This window comes from Oryctolagus cuniculus, chromosome 19, assembly GCF_051225735.1.
Source record: "Oryctolagus cuniculus isolate XC-2025 breed Fujian yellow rabbit chromosome 19, ASM5122573v1, whole genome shotgun sequence".
NCBI classification, from domain to species: Eukaryota; Metazoa; Chordata; class Mammalia; order Lagomorpha; family Leporidae; genus Oryctolagus; species Oryctolagus cuniculus.
Genome location: NC_142885.1, coordinates 2,741,268 through 2,765,820, shown reverse-complemented (window position 1 = coordinate 2,765,820; position 24,553 = coordinate 2,741,268). Strand labels below are relative to the sequence as shown.

The 24,553-nt window shown below is 56.7% G+C and overlaps 2 protein-coding genes across 4 annotated transcripts in view; one reads left to right on the top strand and one right to left on the bottom strand.

Annotated features, from left to right (window-relative positions):
• Nucleotides 1-24,553, top strand: part of LOC103347431 (uncharacterized) — a 211,894-nt gene that overhangs the window by 163,445 nt on the left and 23,896 nt on the right. The gene's annotated exons all lie outside the window — the stretch shown is intronic.
• On the bottom strand, nucleotides 251-19,680 carry LOC138846953 (golgin subfamily A member 2-like; the record flags this gene model as incomplete). The annotated part of the gene is given in 12 exon segments (XM_089321939.1): nucleotides 251-508; nucleotides 1,013-1,126; nucleotides 1,375-1,703; nucleotides 2,039-2,126; nucleotides 3,043-3,077; nucleotides 3,080-3,119; nucleotides 3,282-3,338; nucleotides 4,100-4,163; nucleotides 4,284-4,327; nucleotides 4,672-4,779; nucleotides 18,157-18,279; nucleotides 19,606-19,680. Coding segments are annotated over 12 exon segments (1,335 nt in total), but the record flags the coding sequence as incomplete, so codon positions are not given.

Genomic DNA, 24,553 nt, shown 5'->3' with positions numbered 1-24,553 from the left:
GCTGTTCTGGGGGCCACACAAATGCTGCCTGTGTTGGTCACGGCCTCTGAGGATGGAGCTGGAAATGAGGAGGCCCCAGGAGCCCCCGGGGTCCTCCAGAGAGGCAGCCTAAAGAGGCCTTTCTCTCCCCATCAGGGGTTCTGGCTAAGGAGGGAAGGGAACTGGGAAGGAACAGCAGGGGATAGGGTGGCTAGCAGGGGTGGAGTGGCAAGGATGGGGTTGGGGCTCCCCGGGCTGATGGCATCTGGTGTTAGACGATAATGTTGTCATGCTCATCAGCCCGGTAGAAGAAGGGGATGCAGTGGTTGGTGCCCAGGCCTGGGCGCTCCCGGGGGTTCTGCATCTCCTGTGGCTGCTTCCTGAGCTGCTGCACAGTAGGGTTCTGCTTGTGTAGCACCTTCTTCTCAGAGTGCAGCTGTGTGTAGGCGGCCACGTGCTGCTGCAGGTGGAACAGGCACTGGTCGCGCTGTTGGTGCAGACCCTGAGCCTCCTGGCTCTTCAGCTCCATCTGCGGAAGACCAAGAGGGGTGGGGGGAGCATGAGGGCAGGTGGTGGCTTGCTAACCAATTCCACTGGTTGCAGGGGAGTGGCGCAGAGCCCCGCATCTCCTGCACCCAGCCTCACACCTCATCCCCTTCTTTCCCATCACTTTAACTTGAGGCCACACATGAGAGGGAAGGCATCATCTTTAGGGGAACACTCGTGCCTAATACTTTACATGCACAATCTCAGCTCATCCTCAACACCTGTATAAGGAAAAGATGCTAAGTTCCTTTGTCAGGAATCTGAGGCTTAGCAAAGGGTAGCTAAGGTGGGTGAAACGCCTCTCGTGGGACAATGATGTCCAGGCCTGGGAGGAGCCCGGGGCTACCAGCCCTAAGAGAGGCAGGACAGTCGATATGGAGGTCACCTGTCACTCCAGACTGGAGCAGCCTCCCTCCTGGGCCTAGCACTGCCCTCCCCAGAGACTTGTCCCCATGGCCCAGTCCTTCACAGTCGGGCTGAGCATTACCGTTTCCTTCAGCTCCCCCAGCTTCTCCTGCAGCTGGCCGAGTTTCCTGGCCAGCTCATTCTTGATGTGCAGCTCTGCCTGCAGCGAGAAGGTGAGCCGCATGTTGTCATTGCTCTGCACAGAGAGAAGCAATCCGTTGCCACCCAAAGTGGCTGCATCCGGATCCCAGCACCAGGTGCCCACCTCCCACAGTGCTGGGAGGGCTGGAAACTCAGCCCCTCTCCTCCGACAGACATTTGAGCAGGGTCCTGGCTCACAGGGCACCTGCCTAGGTCATCACCGTCCCCTTTGGTGGGGGGGAAGTGAAGGCCCAGAGGGAAGTGTTTTGTACCAGAGGCCTTGTCCAGGGAGGCCGAACACACCAGTCTCACGAAGCCATCCTGCAGTTCAGCCAGCTGCTCCTTGAGCTCCCGGTTCTGCAGGAGTGCACGGCTGATGGTCACGCGGTCGCTCTGCTTGTGCTCCTCAGCCTGGCTGCCCCACAGCTCCGCCTCCCGCTCCAGCTGCAGCAGCCGCTGTTCCTGCTGCTGGTTCAGGCGACTCAGGCCTGCGTTGTCCTGCACCTGGGCCTGCAGCTGTCCCGCCAGGCTCTCCAGCTCCTTCTGCAACTGCTCAGCCTGCGCCTGCAGCTGCTGTTCCACCTCCGATGGCCCCACGGGGGAAGCTGGGGACTCTGGGGTGGGAGGCTCAGCTGAGAAAGGAAGCAGCCATCAGGGGCCCTGGCCTCTGGGTTTTCAAAAAGCTCCTGTCTTGGTCCTTAGCTCCTCAGGCCAACTTCTTGCCCCCACCCCGGTGCTGGCTTCTTGGCTAACAACTTTCCGTATTCAGATGGTCATTACCCTTCCAAGCCAGGACACAGAGTGCTTGACCGTGCATGGTGGACAGTGGGTGCGCCACCCCTATTTACAGATGAGGTCACCTATGCTCAAAGAGATGACAAGACTCGCCATCCACCGGCACAGACCTGCTTCCCTCTGCCACAACACCCCTCACCGGGGCTCCCAGGCCACCTCTGCCCCTGCTTACCCATCTGGCTCTTGAGCTCAGCCAAGGTGGTCTCCAGCTCCTGCACCTGACTCAGGTTGCACTCCTTCTCCTCCCTCAGCATGCAGAGCTGCCCAGAGCACAGAGAAAAGAGCCATGAGCAGGGGCCACTGCCTCCCTCTAAACCGATGCTGCTGTTGTTTCTGTGGGGAGAGTCAAAGAAAGGAAGGTGACTAAGGAAGTCCCGTCTACTCCACTCCCAGAGCAAGAGGGGGTGGGCAGGGGGCCAGGGCGGGATTGGCACATTCTCAGACCCTATGGGCACAGGGCCTGTCCCGAAGCTCCCAGGGAAAGAGTATGTGGGTCTTTGCTGGTTTTTGCTCACTGCTGTGGAACCGAGTCTGAATCGGGATTCTCCTTAGGGGACAGTAAGGTGAGCCTCCAGAAACAGAATGTGAGAAAAGACGGGGGTTCCGCTAGGTTTGGATTTACAGGGGTGTGTGCATTGTTCGACAGCTCAGCAAGTGCTACATAAGGGTTGGGGCTGCTTTTAACAGCAGGGATACAGGAATGAAAAGCACAGGTAAGATCCCTTCTCTCCCTGAGGTTGACATCCCAGGGAGCCTGGAAATCTTGGATTCTTAGAGCTAAAAGAGACCTTTGACAACTGCCATTTCCACCTCCTTGGGAAACTCAAGCCCAGGGTGGAGAGGCGCTTGTCCAAACTCAAAGCTCAGGTCAGGGCCTGAGTCAGGGTGGGGACACGAGGCTCATGGCCAGTGCTGAATGAGAGGCCACAATCCCAGGGCTGTGTGGCCAGGGTGCAAGCAGGGGTATCTGAAGAAGGGAGGAGGCAGAGAGGGCAGCAACAGGATGAGAGCCATGCTGCACGCTCCATGCTCTGGGGTCCCTCCAGCTGAGACCTGGCCCACCCAGCTCTACTCTCCCTCACACCAGGGGGCCCCCAGCCCCTTTTTCAGAGCCTGTGGGGAAATGGAAGCCCAGGGTGGGCAGCATGGAATCAGGGGACCCCACTGGGCTCTTACCAATTCCTCTATGGTGTTACTGAGCTGTTTGTTAGATAGCTGGAGTCCAGGGCTACTGCCAGCTCTTGGTACCGGCTCTGAGGCGCATGCAGAGAGGAGGAGTTGCAGGAGGGTTGGGGAGAGGTAGAGAGAGCAGTCATTAGGGCTGGTGGGGGTGGCATGGGCTGTCTCAGCTGGCAGCGGGGAACTCAGCCCCTGCTGTGGGAGAAGAGGGGGGCTGGCCCTGCAGAGCCACTCACCTCCAGATCCTTCATGTAGGAAGATGTGAGGCCCTCTCCACTGATGTAGGATGTTGACTAGAAGAGACAAGAGCTCCAATGGAGATGCTAATCCTCTACCACCAAGTTCCTACCCTCGGACTGCCTCCCCACCCACCTTTCCTCCCCCCACCACCTCCACTTGGCAACTCCTCTGCCCAGCTGGGCTTCTTCCTCTCATCACCCTCTATGCCTACCTTCAGACTACCTCTCCCCCCACCTCCACCTGGCAACTCCTCTGCCCAGCCTGGCTTCTTCCTCTCATCACCCTCTATGCTTACCCTCAGACTACCTCTCCCCCCCCCACCTCCACCTGGTAACTCCTCTGCCCAGCCTGGCCTCTTCCTCTCATCACCCTCTAGGCCTACCTTCAGACTACCTCTTCCCCCTCAACTCCACCTGGCAACTCCTCTGCCCAGCCTGCCCTCTTCCTCTCATCACCCTCTAGGCCTACTTTCAGACTACCTCTTCCCCCTCAACTCCACCTGGCAACTCCTCTGCCCAGCCTGCCCTCTTCCTCTCATCACCCTCTATGCCAGCTTATCCTGGGTCTCATCACCATCCCCCTCCCTTCCCGAGTGATGCTCTCCCTGTGCTTTCTGCACTGAGATACATGGTCACCGTTCTCATGGCCATGTCCTTCATCTGTATGGCTTCCAAGAAGAAGCCATCACCCAGCCTGCCCAACACGGCCCAGCAGGTCAGTCTCTCCCAGGATCTCCCCATCTCTCAGGAATCCCAGCCTCCATTTCTGTCCTTTCCTCTCTCTCCTCCCTTCCTGAGTCCAGTGTCTGGGGTACCTCGGAGACAAGACCATGGAGCTGCTGAGCAGGTTGACGCAGGCTCTCCGTAGAGGACAATGTCCTAGGGACAGGCACACAGAGGTCAGGGGTGCAGGGGCTTGATGCAAAAGAGGTCCTTGGGCCGTGGCCTGCCCTCACTCCCATGGCTTAGGGACTGCTGCCCGCACAGGAAGACACTCACTTGGTCTCATCTATGAGGACAGGGCCATGGTCAGCATCATGGATCTGAGGGAGAAGAGAGAGTGATCACCTGATTTCCAGTAAGAACTACCCAGGCGTGGCAGGAGCCCAGCTCCTTCCAGCAACCTGCCACTGCCACAAGCTCAAGAGAAAGCCCCATCTTGGCCTCCCCCCCCCAGTGCTGGGAAGGGTGCCTGGCATTGGGAACCAAGCTGCGGGAAGAAAGGAGAAGAGAAGGCACAGCAGGCACAGTCCTCTGGGAAGGGTGCCTGGCACTGGGAACCAAGCTGCTGGAAGAAAGGAGAAGAGAAGGCACAGCAGGCGCAGTCCTCTGGGAAGGGAGATGGTGCAAGCATACAGGGGTAGCAGGCACAAGGACGGAGGCAAACCTGAGTTGGTGCCATGCTAGTTAGACTAGCGCCAGGGGGCGCTAAACAGCCAAGTAACACGGTGGCATCAGCAGAGGGTGGTGCAGGAGCAGCGCGGTCTTTGGGCACCTGTCAGGGAACAGAGCAGGGGGTTAGGGGCCGTGCAGGAGAGGAGGTGCCTCGCTGCCATGGACACAAGGGCGCAGAACAGGTAGGAAGATGTCGTAGCAGTCAGAGTGACAGTCACACATGCTGGGAACCACAGGGGTTGTGGGAATGGCTTGCCCAGGCTTGGGGACACGTGGCATCTTTTCAGGTGGCCAAAGCTCAAAGGAAGGGGGCTACGACCTCCATGGACACGAGGCCCTGGTTCTCCCTGGACCTCAGCAAGGGCTCTGACCTCCGGCAGCCGCAGCAGGCAGAAGGAACGGGAACCAACATCAGGGAGCATGGCAGTGTTCTTCCAGGAAGCCAGTCTCTGCCACACAGTGACCCTGACTCTAGGCCCCTGCTGGGCTGAGGCCGCTGGTGGTGACAGGAATCCCTCCAGGTAGCTCTCTGCCACTGCCCTCTCCTGCTCTCCACCCTTTCTCCCTGCCCTCCTCTCTGCCTCAACCATCAGCTGTAGTTCTCTGATTCAGGCCTTTCCAAGGAGAAATGTTGCCCAAGAAGCCCCTCCCTGCTTTCTGGAGATAAAATCAACCACAGCCGCCTCATGGGCATACCTCTCAGCCCCATCTCGCAGCTCCAGAAATACCTACTCTACCAAAAGAAGCCAGAAAATCACAGGTAAGATGTCTGCTCTTTGATTTGGCACATGGAGGTCATGGCGCCTCATTGCCAGAAAAACTGCTAGGGAACAATGCGGGGATCTAGTGCTTGGAGATGTGGAGAAGCCTCTCCTCCTTCTCCCGCAGCGGGACCCCCTCCCTCGGCCAGCCCCATCCAGCTTCTCCCCAGGCTCAGGCCTAAATCTCGGTCCATGCATCTGGCTCTAGAGACCACCTCATGTCAGCAGGTCAGACGGCCGCACACAGCCAAGATGGCTGAACAAGTGACAGCAGCCAGAGGAGCTGAGTGGAGGCAGGGAGTTGCTGCCTGCTCTCTGGACCCTTCAGCCCTGGCCTCTGAAAACCCCAATTGGCTGCCTCCTTAGAGTCCAGGCTGCAAAGCCTACAGATGAGAAAGAGGCGTGCTGACTCTGCAGTTATACCTTTAGAGAGTGGACCAGCAAATGGAACACTTCTCTCTCCCTCTCTCCCTCTCTCCCTCTCTCTCATCTCGGCTTCTCTATAACTGTGCTTTTCAAATACATAAATAAGTAAATAAAAATAGAATCTATGTACTGTGATTACTTTGTGAACAACCAAGTCACAATTCTACTTCTCAAGGTGGAGCTTCGCCTGGGCGTCAGGACACCAGATGAGAAGCCTGCACCTGGATTTCAGTCTGAAGGTGGAGCTTGGTGTGGGCATCAGGACACCAGATGGGAAGCCTGCAGCTCACTTCAAGACTGAAGTTGCAGCATCGCCTGGGTGTCAGGACACCAGATGAGAATCCTGCACCAGGCTGTCAGTCTGAAGGTGGAGCTCACCTGAGTGTCAGGACACCAGAGGAGAAGCCTGGCACTCACTTTCAGTCTGAAGGGGGAACTTCTCTTGGGTATCACATCAGATGAGAAGCCTGCAACTGGCCTTCAGTCTGAAGGTGGAGCATCGCCTGGGTGTCAGGACACCAGATGAGAAGCCTGCACCTGACTTTCAGTCTGAAGGTGGAGTTCCGCTGGGTGTCAGGACACCAGATAAGAAGCCAGCACCTGGCCTTTAGTCTGAAGGTAGAACTTCGCCTGGGTGTCAGGACACCAGCTAGAGGCCTGCACCTGACTTCATATCTGGATGTGGAACTTTGCCCTGGTGTCAGGACAGCAGATGAGAATGCTGCACTTGGATTTCAGTCTGAAGGTGGAATTCTTCTTGGGCATCAGGACACCAGATGAGAAGCCTGCACCTGGATTTCAGTCTGAAGGTGGAGCTTCGCCTGGGTGTCAAGACACCAGATGAGAAGCCTGCACCTGGCTTTCACTCTGAAGGTGGAGCTTCATCTGGGTGACAGGACCCCAGATGAGAAGCCAGCACCTAGCTTTTAGTCTGCAGCTGGAGCTTCTCCTTGGTATTAGGACACCGCATAGAAGCCTGCACCTGGCCTTCAGTTGAAGGTGGAGCTTCGCCTGGGTGTCAGGACACCAGATGAGAAGCCTGCACCTGGATTTCAGTCTGAAGGTGGAGCTTTGCCTGAGTGTCAAGACATGAGATGGGAAGCCTGCACCTAGCTTTCAGTCTGAAAGGGGTGCTTGGCCTGGTGTCTGGACACCAGATGAGAAGCCTGGACCTGGCTTTCGGTCTGATGGGGGAGATTCGCCTGGGTGTCAGGACACCAGATGAGAAGCCTGCACCAGGCTTTCAGTCTAAAGGTGGAGCTTCGCCTGGGTGTCACACCAGATGAAGAGCCTGCACCAGGCTTTAGTTTGAGGTGGAGCTTAACATGGGCATCACAACACCAGATGAGAAGCCAGCACCAGGCTTTCAGTCTGAAGGTAGAACTTCGCCTGGGTGTCAGGACACCAGATGAGAAACATGCACCTTGCTGCACGTCTGCAGATGGAGCTTCTCCTGGGTGTCAAGACACCAAATGAGAAGCCTGCACCTGGCTTTCAGTCTGAAGTTGGAGCTTCGCCTTGGTGTCGGGACACCAGATAAGAAGCCAGCACCTGGCCTTCAGTTGAAGGTGGAGCATAGCCTGAGTGTCAGGACACCAGATGGGAAGCCTGCTCCTAGCATTCAGTCTGAAAGGGGTGCTTGGCCTGGGCGTATGGACGCCAGATGAGAAGCCTGTACCTGACTTTCAGTCTGAGGTGGAGCTTCGGGGGGTGTCAGGATACTAGATGAGAAGCCTGCACCTGGCCTTCAGTCTGAAGGTTGATTTCACCTGGGTGTCAGGACACCAGACGAAAACCTGCACCTTGCATCACGTCTGAAGGTAGAGCTTCGCCTGGGTGCCAGGACACCAGATGAGAAGCCTGAACCTCACCTCACCTGTGGAGGTGAAGCTTTGCCTGGGTGTCAGGACACCAGATGAGAAGCCTGCACCAGGCTTTCAGTCTGAAGTTCGAGCTTTGCCTTGGTGTCGGGACACCAGATAAGAAGCCAGCACCTGGCTTTCAGTCTGAAGGTGGAGCTTCTCCTGGGTGTCAGGAAACCCGATGAGAAGCCTGCACCTGGCCTTCAGTCTGAAGGGGGAACTACGCGTGGGCTCAGGACACCAGGTGAAGGTGGAGCTTCAGCCTGCACCTGACTTCACATCTGAATGTGGAACTTTGCCCTGGTGTCAGGACACCAGATGAGAATCCTGCCCTTGGATTTCAGTCTGAAGGTGGAATTCATCTTGGACATCAGGACACCAGATAGAAGCCTGCACCTGGCCTTCAGTCTGAAGGTGGAGCATAGCCTGGGTGTCAGGACACCAGATGAGAAGCCTGTACCAGGCTATCAGTCTGCAGGTGGAGGTTCGCCTGGGTATCAGGACACCAGATGAGAAACATGCACCTCCCTTTCAGTCTGAAGGTGGAGCTTCGCCTGGGTGTGAGGACACCAGATGAGAAGCCTGAATCTGGCTTTCAGTCTGAATGTGGAGCTTCACCTAGATGTGAGGACACCAGATGAGAAGCCTGCCCCTTGCTTCACGTCTGAAGGTGGAGCTTTGCCTCGGTGTCAGGACACCAGATGAGAAGCCTGCACCTCGACTTAAGTCTGAAGGTGGAGCTTTGCCTGGGTGTCAGGACACCAGATGAGAAGCCTGAATCTGGCTTTCAGTCTGAATGTGGAGCTTCACCTAGATGTCAGCACACCAGATTAGAAGGCAGAACCTCACTTCGCATCTGCAGGTGGAGTAACACCTGGGTGTCAGGAGACCAGAAGAGAAGCCTGCACCTGACTTTCAGCCTGCAGGTGGAGCTTCACCTGGGCGTCAGGACACCACATTAGAAGCCTGAACCTCATTCACATATGGAGGTTGAAATTCGCCTGGGTCTCAGGACACCAGATGAGAAGCCTGCTCCTGGCTTTCAGTCTGAAGTGGGAGCTTTGGCTGTGTGTCAGGACACCAGATGAGAAGCCTGCTCCTGGCTTTCAGTCTGAAGTGGGAGCTTCGGTTGGGTGTCAGAACACCAGATGAGCCTGCATCTGCTTTTAGTCTGAAGGTGAGCTCACCTGGGTGTCAGTACACCAGACGAGAAGCCTGTACCAGGCTTTGCGTCTGAAGATGGATCTCCGCCTGGATGTCAGGACACCAAATGAGAAGCCTGCATCTCTCTTTCAGACTAAAGGGGGAGCTTCACCTGGGCGTCAAGACACTAGATTAGAAACCTGAACTTCCTTCACATCTGGAGGTTGAGCTTCGCCTGGGTGTCAGGACACCAGATGAGAAGCCAGCACCTGGCTTTCAGTCTGAAGGTGGAGCTTCAGAAGGGTGTCAGGACACCAAATGAGAAGCCTGCATCTCTCTTTCAGACTGAAGGAGGAGCTTCCCCTGGGCGTCAGGAAACCAGATTAGAAACCAGAACCTCCTTCACAACTGGAGGTGGAGCTTCTTCTAGGTGTCAGGACACCAGATGAGAAGCCTGCACCTGGCTTTCAGTCTAAAAGTGGAGCTTCACCTGGGTGTCAGGACACCAGATGAGAACCCTGCACCTTGCTTTCAGTTTGAAGGTGCAGCTTTGCCTTGGTGTTAGGACTCCAGATGAGAAGCCTGAACCTCGCTTTCAGTCTGAAGGTGGAGCTTCTCGTGGTCATAGGACACCAGATGAGAAGCCTGCACCTCGCTTTTAGTCTGAAGTGGAAGTTTCTGTTGGGAATCAGGATAATAGATGAGAAGCCTCAACCGCACTTTCAGTCTGAAGGGGGAACTTCACTTGGGCGTCATGACACCAGGTTAGAAGCCTGAACCTCCTTCACGTCTGGAGGTAGAGATTAGCCTGGGTGTCAGGACACCAGATGGGAAGCCTGTACTTGGAATTTAGTCTGAATGTTGAGCTTCTCTTGGGCATCAGGACACCAGATTAGAAGCCGGCACCTCGCTTTCAGTCTGAATGTGGAGTTCAGCTGGGTGTCAGTATTGCAGATGAGAAGCCTGCATCTGGCTTTCAGTCTGAAGGTGGAGCTTCACCTAGGCATCAGGACACCAGATTAGAAGCCAGAACCTCGCTTCACATCTGCAGGTGGATATCACCTGGGTGTCACAACACCAGATGAGAAGCCTGTACCTTGCATCACGTCTGAAGGTGGATTTTCACTTGGGTGTCAGGACACCAGATGAGAAGCCTGCACCTGGCTTTCAGTCAGAAAGTGGAGCTTCACCTGGGTGTCATGACACCAGATGAGAAGGCAGCACCAGGCTTTCAGTCTGAAGGGGGAGCTTCCCCTGGGTGTCAGGACACCAGATGAGAAGGCTGCAACTGGCTTTCCATATGAAGGTGTAGCTTTGCCTGGGTGTCAGGACACTAGATAAGAAGCCTGCACCTCGCTTTCAGTCTGAAGGGGGAGCTTCGACTGGAGTCAGGACACCAGATGAGAAACCTGCCCCTGGCTTTCAACTGAAGGAGGAGCTTCTCTTGGGCATCAGGACACCAGAAGAGAAGCCTGCACCTCACTTTCAGTCTGAAGGTGGAGCTTCGCCTGGGCGTCAGGACACCAGAGGAGAAGCCTGCACTGGGCTTTCAATCTGAAGGTGGAGCTTCACCTGGGTGTCAGGACACCAGATGAGAAGCCTTACCCTCTCTTTCAGTCTGAAGGGGGACTTTCGCCTGGGCGTCAGGACACCAGATGAGAAGCCTGCAACTCGCATCACCTATTCAGGTGGAGCTTCGCCAGTTTGTCTGGAAACCAGATGAGCAGACTGCATCTCTCTTTCAGTCTGAAGGGGGAGCTTCACCTGGGCGTCAGGAAACCAGATTAGAAACCTGAACCTCCTTCACATCTGGAGGTCGAACTTCGCCTGGGTGTCAGGACACCTGATGAGAAGCCTGCACCTGGCTTTCATTCTGAAGGTGGAGCTTTGGCTGTGTGTCAGGACACCAGATGAGAAGCCTGAACTTGGCTTTCAGCCTGCAGGTGGAGCTTCACCTGGGCGTCAGGACACCACATTATGTCGCTCCCCCTCTTCATGGAGGAACGACACTAAGCCCTGCCTAGGCTTCATATCCGAGTCACGGCACCATTATGTTGCTCCCCCTCTTCATGGAGGAACGACACAGGACCCTGCGCTGTTCTTTCGTCTGCTCGGCCCTCCCCGGGTTTGCTGCTGGTTCTTCCCGGGTTGGCTACTGTCCCTTCCACCTCCGTGGAAGGGCAGTTCCCCCTGGCCACATTCCCCACTTCCACAGGGGAGCGGCACACCTTGGCGGGCTCTCTCGGGGGCTGCACAGGTGTTCCCTTAGATGTTCCCCTTAGATGTTCCTGGTGCATGCCATCTCTCTCCTCCTATATAGTCCTCCTCCACCAATCCCAACTCTGCTACCCACACGCCGAGTACGCTGCCCTCCTCCAATCAGGAGCAAGTCCTACAGTTTATTGGCTGAACTGGAGGCAGCTGTGTAGAAGCTGTTTTCTTCTCTCCCAGCGCCATATTGTGGGAGAGCAGATGCATAGAATAAGTCTTAATTCCAGCAGCTTAGTCCAGTCCGGATTGCTCCCCACAGATCCCCCTTTCTTTTTATTTTTGCGTTGATACGTGCCTGTCTTCAGTGTCCCGCGGCACACACTCTGCTCTGCTTGCTAGAGTTGCCACAGGTTCTTACAAGTCCTATCAATCAGGCAAACCGAATCCGGGTCCTCTCTTCGCCATGTTGTGAGGAGGTTTTTAGGCGCTGATGCGTGCCTGTGTTCGGTGACCTGCGGCTCATACTCTGGTCGAGCCGCCTGCTGGTGCTTACCGCCTTACTAATCAGGCAGACCGAATCCAAGCCTTCTCATTGCCATATTGTGGGGAGGCCTATTGGTGTTGATTCGTGCCTATCTTCGGTGACCTGCAGCGCATACTCTGGTCGAGCTGCCTGCTTGTGCTTATCGCCCTAATCAGGCAGACCGAATCCAAGCTCTCTCATTGCCATGTTGTGGGGAGGCCTTTCTATTTCTCTATTTCTCTATCTCCGGGCATTCCTATTTCTCCCATTTTACTTCTATCTTCCAGCATTCCTATTTCTCTCATTTTACTTCTAAACTTCTGTTTCTCTTATCCCTGCGGCTTCCCGCTCTCATTTTACTTCTAAACTTCTGTTTCTCTTATCCCCGCGGCTTCCCGGCGCCCGCCCCGAGGCTGCTTCTCGGTGGCTTTCCGGCTCTGAGCCGCTTCAGCCCGCGCCTCTCTCATCTGCGCGGCTTCGCACTAGCCCAGCGTTCCCTATCTACTTGAGCCCCGCACGCTCTGTCTGCGTGCGGCAGCCTCCGCGAGTCACACAGCGTAGCTTACGTCTCCGCCACTAGCATTCAATCTAAGTTCCCCGGGCTAACCTGGCGAATTCAACCCAGCTCACGTCTCCGCCCCCGATTTGGCTTCCCGTCCTTTGCTCCCCGGGTTAATCAGACGGATCCCAATCTGCCTTACGTTTCCGCTTCTGGTTTCAAGTTTTCGCCCCCCATTCCTGGGCTAACTTGAGAATCCCAAAGTGGCTTTCGTCTCCGCCTCGGTCTGCCCCCCGCGGCTTCAATTTCCCTAACATTTTTCTCTACCCGGTATGTTTCCCCAAGCTTTCCTCCAACAATACTCCTCCCTCATTTCTCCTGGCCTCTCCCCACAGTCCGCATCTGAGTCTGTTTGTTCTAGCTTTCACTTTCGCTTTCGACCTTAGAGATTTCTCCCAGCTTCCCCCCGTAGTCCGTATCCGAGTCTATGCCTAGGCTTTCAATAGCTTCTTCCGGCACCTTTTTCGTCTGGCTTTTCCCTAGGCTGTTTGCTAGTCTCTCTCCCCGGTATTTTCCCACTTCTTCCCGTTTCTTCCCTCCTAAGTTTCCTATCCTTCCTAGGTTTCCTATCCAAGTCACGGCACCATTATGTCGCTCCCCCTCTTCATGGAGGAACGACACTAAGCCCTGCCTAGGCTTCATATCTGAGTCACGGCACCATTTGCTGCTCCTCCACACGCGGAGGAGCCGCACCAGACCGGGCGCTTGTTGTTCCCTTTTTTTACAAGTCCTTTCTATAGTAAAGTAAGAATAAGTAAACAGCAAACTCCCAAAGCAAGAATGAGTAGAGAGAAATGAGAAAGAACGAAGTAACGAACTTCCCCGCGAACTCTCCAACGCACTCTCCAACCAACCCACACCACCATGCCGTCTCTCTCCTCCTATATAGTCCTCCTCCGCCAATCCCAACTCGGCTGCCCACACACCGAGCACGCCGCTCTCCTCCAATCAGGAGCAGCTCCTGCAGCTTGTCAAGTTGGTGAGAGGCAGCTGGGTAGAAGCTGTTTACTCCTCTCCCAGCGCCATATTGTGGGAGAGCAGATGCATAGAATAAGTCTTAATTCCAGTAACAGTCTAGTCCGAGTTGCTCCCCACACATTAGAAGCCTGAACCTCAATCACGTATGGAGGTTGAGATTCGCCTGGGTGTCAGGACACCAGATGAGAAGTCTTCACCTGGCTTTCAGTCTGAAAGTGGAGCTCACCTGGGTGTCAGGACACCAGATGAGAAGCCTGCACCTGGCGAGCTTCACCTGGGTGTCAGGACACCAGATTAGAAGCCTGCACCTCACTTTCAGTCTGAAGGTGGAGCTTCGCCTGGGCGTCAGGACACCAGATGAGAAGCCTGCACCAGGCTTTGAGTCTGAAGATGGAGCTTCGACTGGGTGTCAGGACAGCAGGTGAGAAGCCTGCACCTGGCTTTCAGTCTGGAGGTGCAGCTTTGCTAGGGTGTCAGGACACCAGATGGGTAGCGTGCACCTGGCTTTCAGTCTGAAGGTGGAGCTTCTCTTGGGCATCAGGACACCAGATTAGAAGCCTGCACCTGGCTTGCAGTCTGAAGGGGGAGCTTCGCCTGGGTGTCAGGATACAAGATGAGAAGTCTGAACCTGGGTTTCAGTCTGAAGGTGGAGCTTCGCCTGGGTGTCAGGACACCAGATGAGAAGCCTGCACCTGGCTTCACGTCTGGAGGTGCAGCTTTGCTAGCGTGTCAGGACACCAGATGGGTAGCGTGCACCTGGCTTTCAGTCTGAAGGTGGAGCTTCTCTTGGGCATCAGGACACCAGATGAGAAGCCTGCCCTCGCTTCACATTGGAAGGTCCAGCTTCGTCTGCATGTCAGGACACCAGATGAGAAGCCTGAACCTCGCTAATTGTCTTGAGGTGGAGATTCGCCTGGTGTCTGGACACCAGATGAGAAGCCTGCACCTTGCATCACTTCTGAAGGTGGAGCTTCACCAGAGTGTCAGGAAACCAGATGAGAAGCCTGCACCTGGCTCAGTCTGAAGGTGGAGCTTTGCCTGGGTGTCAGGACACCAGATGAGAAGCCTTAACCTCTCTTTCAGTCTGAAGGGGGAGCTACGCCTGGGTTCTGGACACTAGAGGAGAAGCCTGCACCTCGGTTTCAGTCTGAAGGTGGAGCATCGCCTGGGTGTCAGGACACCAGATGAGAAGCCTGTATCAGGCTATCAGTCTGCAGGTGGAGGTTCGCCTGGGTATCAGGACACCAGATGAGAAACATGCACCTCCCTTTCCGTCTGAAGGTGGAGCTTCGCCAGGGTGTCAGGACACCAGATGAGAAGCCTACACCTGGCTTTCAGTCTGAAGGTGGAGCTTCGCCAGGGTGTCAGGACACCAGATGAGAAGCCTGCACCTGGCTTTCAGTCTGAAGGTGGAGCTTCGCCAGGATGTCAGGACACCAGATGAGAAGCCTGCACCTGGCTTTCAGTCTGAACGTGGAGCTTCGGCTGGGTGTCAGGACACCAGATGAGAAGCCAGCACCTTACTTCACATCTAAAGGTGGAGCTTCACCCGGATGTCAGGATACCAGATGAGAAACCTGCACCTCGCATCACGTCTGAAGGTGGAGCTTCGCCTGGGTGTCAGGACACCAGATGAGAAGCCTGCACCTGGCGTTCAGTCTGAAGGCGGAGCTTTGCCTGGGTGTCAGGACACCAGAGGAGAAGCCTGCACCTCGCTTTCATTCTGAAGGTGGAGCTTCGGCTGGGTGTGAGGACACCAGATGAGAAGCCTGAATCTGGCTTTCAGTCTGAAGGGGGAGCTTCGCCTGGGTTCAGGACACCAGATGAGAAGCCTGAATCTGGCTTGCAGTCTGAATGTGGAGCTTCACCTAGACGTCAGGACACCCGATTAGAAGCCAGAACCTCGCTTCACGTCTGCAGGTGGAGTATCGCCTGGGTGTCAGGACACCAGATGAGAAGCCTGCACCTGGCCTTCAGTCTGAAGGTGGTGCATTGCCTGGGTGTCAGGACACCAGAGGAGAAGCCTGCACCGCGCTTTCATTCTGAAGGTGGAGCTTCCCCTGGGTATCAGGACACCAGATGAGAAGTCTGCTCCTGGCTTTCAGTCAAGGGGGAGCTTCGCCTTGGTGTAAGGACAGCAGGTGAGAAGCATGCACCTGGCTTTCACTCTGAAGGTGGAGCTTCGAATGGGTATCAGGACACTAGATGAGAAGCCTGTACCGTACATCATGTTGGAAGGTGGAGCTTCGCTTGGGTGTCAGGACACCAGATGAGAAGCCTGCACCTGGCTTTCAGTCTGAAGGTGGAGCTTCGCTTGGGTGTCACGACACCAGATGAGAAGCCTGCACCTGGCTTTCAGTCTGAAGGTGGAGCTTCGCCTGGGTGTCAGGACACCAGATGAGAAGCCGGCAGCTCACATCACGTCTGGAGGTGGAGCTTCCCGTGGTTGTTAGGATACCAGATGAGAAGCTTGCACCTTGCTTTCAGTCTGAAGGTGGAGTTTCGCATGGGTGTCACAACACCAGATGAGAAGCCTGCCCTTCGCTTCACATCAGTAGGTCCAGCTTCACCTGGGTGTCTGGACACCAGATGAGAAGCCTGCCCCTGGCTTTCAGTCTGAAGGTGGAGCTTCGCCTGGGCATCAGTTCACCAGATGAGAAGGCTGCACCTCACTTCATATCTGAAGGGGGATCTCCCCCTGGGCGTCGGGACACCAGATGAGAAGGCTGCTCCTAGCTTTCAGTGTGAAGGTGGAGCTTCGCCTGGGTGTCAGATCACCAGATGAGAAGCCTGCACCTAGCTTCAGAGTGCCTGAGCCCGATTCCTAGCTCCAGCTCTGACTCCAGCTTCCTCCTCACGCCAACCCTTGCAGACACTGTGATGGCTCAAGTACACTGAGCTACTCGAATTCAAATATTAAGCTCTCAGGACTTCTCCGTGCCTGGGCCCTGCCCAGACTATGCCATTTGTTGTCTCCTCTGAGGCCGCAGAGTGATCATGGCCCCTAGCCAGACCTTCCTGGGTGGGAGCTGCCGTGATGGTTGACCAGCCACCTGTCCCTTTCCCTAGGCCCATCTGCAGATCAGCCCTGCTACACTGGCTAGGCCCTGGGTCAGTTAGACAGGAAGTGCCAACATTATCTGCAGGTTATGGCCTACCTAGCCCCATGTGCCTGTGCCCTTCCCCTCCCACAACTCAGGCTCCCTGCAGCCCTGAAAGGTGTTCTATGACCTCATGATGCTGCCTATGACCTCATCGCTCCCTCTGCCTCCCCCACTCGCCATGTGGATGAATATTACCCACCTTTAATCTTCACACTGGCCTCAAACGCCACCTTCTCCAGCTGCAAGTCCATTCAGAACCCACCTCCCTCACCTAGCCATGCAGCTGGCCTATTGCCGCCTTTCCCCTGCCCCCTCAGAGGACTCTGCCACCCCCATGGCACCTCCTGTCTTGTTCTTCTACTTCCACCACTGTGCATCCAATGCCGTTGCCATCCATGGGCCCAGTGAACATGGTTGAGCACCCCATCTGATTTGTCAAAGAGACGAGGGGCAGGCAGAGTGTCCTAGCACTGGTCTGTCTGGGTAGCTTCACATCCTTGCTGGTTAGTTCCTCTGAAAAGCTAACCTCCATCCTTGTGATTATAAAGCGAATTCATTTTCTCTTAATTCTACCTTCTCACTTTCAAACCAAAATGGAATTCATCAAGTTGAAAAATCACTCACTTCCATCTGGTCTACTTGCCCAGAGGGCAAAATATAACAGCATTTGTATGTTTTCAAATCTCTCCTGGTCTGACCGCACTGGGCATTCAAAGCCCAAAACGCCACAGACCTGCTCTGGAAGTTATTCCCAAATTACTGAATCTTTGAGGTGTGCCTTACCCTCTCCAAGATGATAAAAGACACAAGGGAAGGGAAAAAATGCAATTAGCCAAGCAGGGGAGGAAGCAGACATAAGCAGGCCGAGGGTTAATGGCAGCAACTTAAAACAAGCCAGAGTCTGCAGCAAATGAGACAAGCCTCAGGGACATGCACATCTGGGAGGCAGCAAGCCAGAGAGGGGGGGTCTCGGCACTGCCTCCCCTTCCACTTGTCCTATGGGGCAGCGCTACCCCATCGGAACGGTTAAAGTCAGACACCAGCACCTTCAGTATGTCCTGCATCTAGAGGCGGTGAAAAGGGGAAAACAAGGGCAGGGGAAGACACAGAGACGTGGCTTAGAGAGAGGCGAGGATGTCGGGGAAGGAAGAGGTGGAGTCAGGAAACGGAGGCTGAGGAAGAGCAGAGATCCACACAATGGCCCCCCAGGCCATCCTCTCAGACTGGCCATTGCTGCCTTGCCAGACAGAGGGAAAAGTCCCCAGGCCCCAGAGTCACAGGAAGCGCAGTCACTGACCAGCGCGGCTCTCAGACCCTCCCTAGACACGACCTCCACTCTCCATGTTAAAACCAGACTTCTGCAGAAGGGTTCTCTTGAACAGGGAGGCTACAGCTCAACAATTAGAAGACACTGTTCCAATCCAATAATATCTGACAGCCTGAAACTGAAGCCCAGGGGAGGCTGTTACTTTTCTGAGGTCACCCAGAGCCAAGGCCGCATCCCAGTGCCTGGGGCTTCCTAAGGGGACAGCCCTATGGCCGGGCTGCTCTCACTGGCCTGGCTTTTCCTGAGGCTGGGGATGAGGAAGTCGCAAATACCAGCGACTATGAATGTTACAAGACCCTGTATTCTGGATTAATATGAGAACAGCAAAAACTCTCAAACTTTGTAAGTAAAACATCAGCCCCATCTATTTTACAGATGTGGAGAGAGAGGCCCAGAAAGCTTGAACAGTTTGCCTTACATCATATCCCTAGCAGAGGGAAAGGGAGCATTCAGACCCAGAATCCTTGACCAGTATCTAACACTCCCTTCCACCATCTTCCACTGTCCTCTGGATCCCCAACCCCCCACCCCCCATTGCCCCTTAGCCCCCGAGCCCCCAGCAGCCTGGCCAGCCAAGACTCACATCCTCAGTTGAGTGACAACCCCGAGAAGTGGTTGTCTCAGGGCTACTGCCGTTTTTAAGGTTTTTCTTCTTTTTTCCTCCTGCAGGACCACCAGACCTGTTCTTCTGCTGATACTCTCTTAACTGTGGAAAGGAAAAGCAGTTGATTCTCTGGAATGCCCTAAGCCCCTGCAGTCACATCCTACTTCACAGTGTTCACAAGAACTCTCATGCCCACCACTGACTTCATGCCACCGACAACCCTTCAAGGGGCTGGAACGACCAGTTAATGTCTGAAGAACTGACAACATGGCTTCAATAAAAGGGAATGATGGAATTTAAAATCAGCTTCCAACTCTCACTTCTGGGGTTCTGCCAAGAATCAGCAGCTGCTGGGAGCAAAACCAGAGGTAGAGGTAGAAGGTTAAACATTATGTGGTCAGGAATTGCGCTTTGTGTGGTTTGGAAACAAGACATTGGGTCCTTTCTTCCATATCAGAACCTCGCAGAACTTCGAGGGGCACCCCGAGGAACCCTGGACACCGAGGAGAAAGAGTAGAACCCAGGCATTATTCCAGCCAAGGGCCCATTATGACATCACGACAGGTTCCGACCCAAGCCCCAGGACGGCCTCACCAAGCTGCTCCCTCGCTCCTCTGTGGCAGTGCCCTCACCCAGCTTCAAAAACTCCCCTGGGGAGGGTTCAGGCTACAAAGTTTAGTCTCCCAAAGTCTGTTCCACAGACGGTCACACAGCTGTCACTCCAGAGAGCCTGAGTGTGGGGCACTCTGCTCCCAGGGTCAGGGAAATTGAATGGGAGCCTGAGAACTCGCACAACCCCCAAAATAAGTCTCTGGAGAGTAAAAACCTGGGGGAAAACCAAACCTGTTTTCCCGCGGTCACCCAGAAACACTGCCCACACCTCCAGCTCCCCTGGGGAACGGGACACATCTCACTGTCAGTGTCCGAGCTGAGGAAGGGGGTCCCCAAGTCCCCAGTCCCCTTTCAGGCAGAAGCAGAAAGGGGGTGAGGACTTAGGGGACTGGGCCAGGAGATCAAAGCCCGAGCTGGAGGTAATGCCAGTCCCCAGGGGGATTTGACCTCACCACATCCCACTCTGCCCTACCCACGCTCTGCGCAGGGGGAGGTGGGGCGCAGGGTAGGGACCCGAGTCCTTGGAGACTGAGCCCACAGATCCCAAGGAGGTCCGGCTTCGGGAGGCCGGAGGCGAGGTCTGAGGCTGGGCCGAGGAGCCCCAGGAGCCAATGGCCCAAAGTCACCCAGGGGCGACAAGCCAGGGCAGGGGCTGGGTGCTGAGGGGGCGGTGCTGGCTGAGAGGACTTGGGTGGGGGAAGCCAAGGGGCGTTCGGGCTCGACCAGAGTGTCTGAGGAGCCGCACAGACCCCGGGCACGGACCAGCTGTCAGAGGGGCAGTGGGCTGGGCCGGGGGGCGCGACCCCGACGTTTTACCTTTCTCTTGGCCGCAGCCAGCTTGCTCTGTCGGGTTTCCTCCGACATCGCGGGGCGGGGAGGGGGCGGGGCACATCACCACGATCCCGGCAACCACTGCGAATTGCTCCTGGCAGCTACCGCGCAGGTGTGTGACTGAGCCAGGAGACGCAGGTTCAGGGCAGAACTCAGCGGGGCTGGGTGGGCGTGGTCGCCACACTTCAAGCCCATTGGTCAGTGAGAAAGACGAAACAAAGAGGGGCGTGGTCCGAGGCGTCAAAATGGGAGCTGCGCGTGCAGCTCTGTCACCGCCCACTCTGGGGGCGGGGCGATTTCCCTTGGGTGCGCGCGCAGCTTTATGGGAGCTCTCTCATGGCGTCCGTCACAGAATTCTAGTCAGTCTGCGGACCCCAGAGGCCGCTCTCCGGCCCACGCCCTCAACCCACTTTCTCCACAGGCGCCCCCGAACCCGGGCCCTCGGACCCCAGGGCTCAGGAGGTGGGCGCGGAGTGCAGAGCAGGGGACACTGCATCAGTTCACGACCCCTTTCTGACTCCTCCCAGATGTGCCCCAGACGTTCTCGTTTCAGAAATCCCCTCGGGGACCCCTTTCACGTCCTCTAGACACTGCCCTCTCACACCCAACCCTTCCTCGAGGGGCCCCACGCTGACCCCGCCCAGGTGGATCCAGTCAGGCGCGCCCAGGTCCCGGTGGCTCCTCCGCCCGTGCCCCCACGGGCCCCCTTTCCCCTCAGAGCAGCTCCGGGGCTTCAGCCTCTCCCACGCTTCCCTCCAGGGCTGAGCAGGACCCGGCCGCAGCTGCCTCGGGGCCTTCCGGTCACGGTGAGTAGTGCGTGTGCCCCCGACCCCCTGCGTGTGCCCGCACCCCCCGACCCTTGCGGATAGTTGCAGACCCCATCCCGTGAGGGTGTCTGTGCCCCCGACCCGTGAGAATGTCTGCGCCCCCAACCCGTGAGGGTGTCTGCGCCCCCCAACCCACGAGTTGCCTGCGCCCCCCGACCCTTGCGGATGGTTGCGGACCCCATCCCGTGAGGTTGTCTGTGCCCCCCGACCCGTGTGTGTGCCTGCACCGCCCAACTCCATGAGTGTGCCTGCGCCCCCCGACCCCGTGCGTGTGCCTGCGCCCCCCCGACCTGTGCGGATGGTTGCGGACCCCATCCCGTGAGAGTGTCTGTGCCCCCCAACCCGTGTGTGTGCCTGCACTGCCCAACTCCATGAGTGTGCCTGCGCACCCCCCTATCCGTGAGGATGTTTGCACTCCCGAACCGTGAGCATGGCTACGGACCCAGACCCCGTGAGGATGCCAGCACCTCCCGACCCAGTCATGGTGGCTGCACCCCCCCGACCCATGAGGAAGTCTGTGCCCCCAGACCCCGTGCATGTGCCTGCGTTCCCAGATCCACGTGGATGTCTGGGCCCCAACCAGTGGGGGTGCCTGCGCCCCCTGACTCCGTGCATGTGCCAGAGCCCCCAGACCCTGTAAGGATTTCTGTGCCTCCGAACCGTGAGGGGGCCTGTGCCCCCCGACCTGTGAGGAAGTCTATGCCCCCCAACCCCATGAGTGTGCCTGAGCCCCCCGACCAGTGAGGATGTCCAGGCCACCGAGCCGTGAGCATGGCTGTGGACCCCAACCCCGTGTGGGGGGCTTCAGTAGACATCAACCCCATGAAGGTGCCAGCACCTCCCAACCCCATGAGGGTGCCAGCGCCTCCCAACCCCATGGGGGGGGCTGCACCCCCGACCTCTTGAGGTTGCCTGGGCGCCTCGACCCAGGAGGATGCCAGCATCCACCGACCAGAGAAGATGCCAGCACCCCAACCCTGTGAGTGTGCCTGGGCCCCCAACACTGTGAGAATGCCCATGCCCCCTGACCCATGAGGGAGCCGGTGCCCCCCGACACGTGAAGTTGCCAGTGGCCTCCAATCCGTGAGTGTGCCAGCACCCCCAATTCTGTGTGGGTGCCAACGCCCTCCATCCCGTGAGGATTTCTGAGCCCACCCAATGTGGGGAGGATGTCTGCGTGCCCCCCACACAGTGGCATCACAGCTACCCCCAGCCCTCCCCCACCCCAACCACAGCCCACAGGTGGGCCTTCCTCAGTCTTCCTGAGCAGACAAAACTCCGGGAGGCTCCCGAGCTGTCTTTCAGAATCTCTCTCAGTGCCCCCTGAGGAGCGTCAGCCAAGGTAGGCACCTGCCACTCTGCCTGCCTCAGGACCGCATCTGCCCCACTGCACCAGCCCCACACTGGGGGGCGCCCCTGGGACCTCAGGGCCAGGCCCCTCCCTCTCCTTACTGCAGCTCCAGACTCCCTCTTTCCTGTTTCTGTCCTTGGGCCAGCTGGCTCTCTCCTCTCCCTTCCCAGCCAGCCTCGGGACTCAGTGTGACTGCCCAGGGCCTCCGTGGCTGAGCCTGGGGGTTCTCGGGACAGGATCCGCACCACTGGCAGATGTGGGTGCCCTCTGGAGCTGCCAGAGAGGCCAGGGAGCTTGTGGTTGATGGTGTAGGGGCTGGGAACTTGGGGGGTGTTGTGGGACAGCCAGAGGCTTTGAACTTCCTCCTGGGTGTGCCACACCTGCCCCAATCAGAGCTGTGCTGCTGGGGGCAGGGGACAGGGGGTGTCAAGCCCCCCAGCCTGGGAGCCCCAGCACAGGCCAGGGTGACATGCCGGGGGTCACCTCGTCCCTTGGGTGTGCAGTTGAGCAGTGGCCAGGGTGAAGCCTTTGGTTGCTTGATGACCTCAAAGCCTGAGAATCCTCTGTACCCATCAGCCCAGGCGAGGCAGGGACGCACAGCCTCCTGCCTCCCACCTGGGCATTGTCACACCTGCTACTGGCTGAAGGCAGGATCCTCAGCCCCGGATGAAGCCCCGTAGCCAGGACAGGTCAGCTACTCTGAGTTCCGCCTGGCTGGGACACAGAGTTGGCCCAGGGCCCCACCTGCCACTCTTCGCTGGCCTCTGACTCTCCCTCTTCTGCTTTTCCCCAGCAGGGAGGGCCCAGACTCACCTCCACGACCTGCAGCCCCCCGACCAGCTGAGGCTCCCCTCTTAGATTTGTGAGTTTGTGGCCCCCTGCCCACCCTGCCTCTCCAGTGTCCCCTTTGAGGATGCTGGGCTTTTTGAGTACCCGAGGGGTCTCCGGCACCCCCTCCAGCCATCCATTTTAACTGCACGCTCCTGGTTCAAGCAGGGTTCTTCCTCCTGTCTTTCTCCATCAGGCCTGTTGGCTGCCACATGGGCCTCCCAGGCTAGTGCTGGCCATGGCCAGTGGGTCCAAAGGCAGGGCCGTCAGGGAGGAGGGAAGTCTGAGAGGGCCAGGCTTGTGTCAGGACTGTGGCTGTGCTGCCTGGGTGGTGAGTGAGAGGTGACGTGAGTGGCAGGGGAGGCCCTCTCCAACCTCCACCCCGACTCCCCGGAAACTCTGGTCACCCACTCCAGCTCCTCCTCCCATCTTCCTTCTCCTTCCTGTCCATGGCCTTTTCCAGAAAGCTCACCCACATGCCCACCTCCTGCTGCTTCCCACCTCCGCCCTGCCCACCAGTGCCATGGCCTGGCTGCTCTTGCCTTACCACCTGTCTCCCTCCTCTCTCTCCACTGTTCTCTCTGCTCTCTCTCCCACTGCCAGCTGATTGGGTCAGGCAAGGCCATGCTGTCCTGAGAGCCCCAGGCCCCCCTTTGACATCTAACCAGATCCTTTCTCTTCCTCAGAGACCTCCCTTTGCCAGTCTGTCCAGAGAGCTGTTCTGTGACTTGACAGTGGCCCCTCAGCCTCAAAGCCTCCCCTTCATCTGTGACTTTCTGTTGTGTGGTGAGCTCACACCTCCAGGCATGACCTTGGTGAAAATTTGTGCCCCTCTGCAGTCCTGCTCCTGCCCTGTTCTATAAATATCTATTGTGGGGAGCAACTCGGACTAGACTATGTTACTGGAATTAAGACTTATTCTATGCATCTGTTCTCCCACAATATGGCGCTGGGAGAGGAGGAAATAGCTTCTACACAGCTGCCTCCAGTTCAACCAATAAACAGCAGGACCTGCTCCTGATTGGAGGAGAGCAGCGTACTAGGCATTGTGGGTAGCAGAGTTGGGATTGGTGGAAGAGGACTATAAAGGAGGAGAGAGACAACATGCACCAGGAACATCTATCTGAAGGAACACCTGTGCAGCCCCCGAGAGAGCCCGCCAAGGTGTGCCGCTCCCCCGCAGAAGTGGGGAAAGTGGCAGGGGGAACCGCCCTTCCACGGAGGTGGAAGGGACGGTAGCCAACCCGGGAAGAACCAGCAGCAAACCCGGGGAGGGCCGAGCAGACAAAAGAACAGCGCAGGGTCCTGTGTCGTTCCTCCACGAAGATGGGGAGCGACATAATGGTGCCGTGACTCGGATAGGAAACCTAGGAGGGAAGAAACGGGAAGAAGTGGGAAAATACCAGAGAGAGAGACTAGCAAAGAGCCTAGGGAAAAGCCGGATGGAAAAGGTGCCGGAAGAAGCTATCGAAAGCCTAGGCATAGACTCGGATACGGACTGTGGGAAAGAAGTTAGGATTTAAAGTGAAAGCAAGAAGAAACTTAGACTCAGATACGGACTGCAGGTTGAAAGTGAAAGTGAAACCTAGAAGAAACTTAGACTCGGATACGGACTGTGGGGAGAAGCCAGGAAAAGTGAGAGGGGAATATTGTTGGATGAAAAGTTAGGAAACATACCAGGTAGAGAAAAATATGTTAGGGAGGATGAAGCCGCCGCGGGGCGAGGCGCCGAGAAGCAGCCTCGGGGCGGGTGCCGGGAAGCCGCGGGGATAAGAGAAACAGAAGTTTTAGAAGTAAAATGAGAGAAATAGGAATGCTGGCAGATAGAAGTAAAATAGGAGAAATAGGAATGCCCGGAGATAGAGAAATAGAGAAAAATAAGGCCTCCCCACAACACGGCAATGAGAGAGCTTGGATTCGGTCTGCC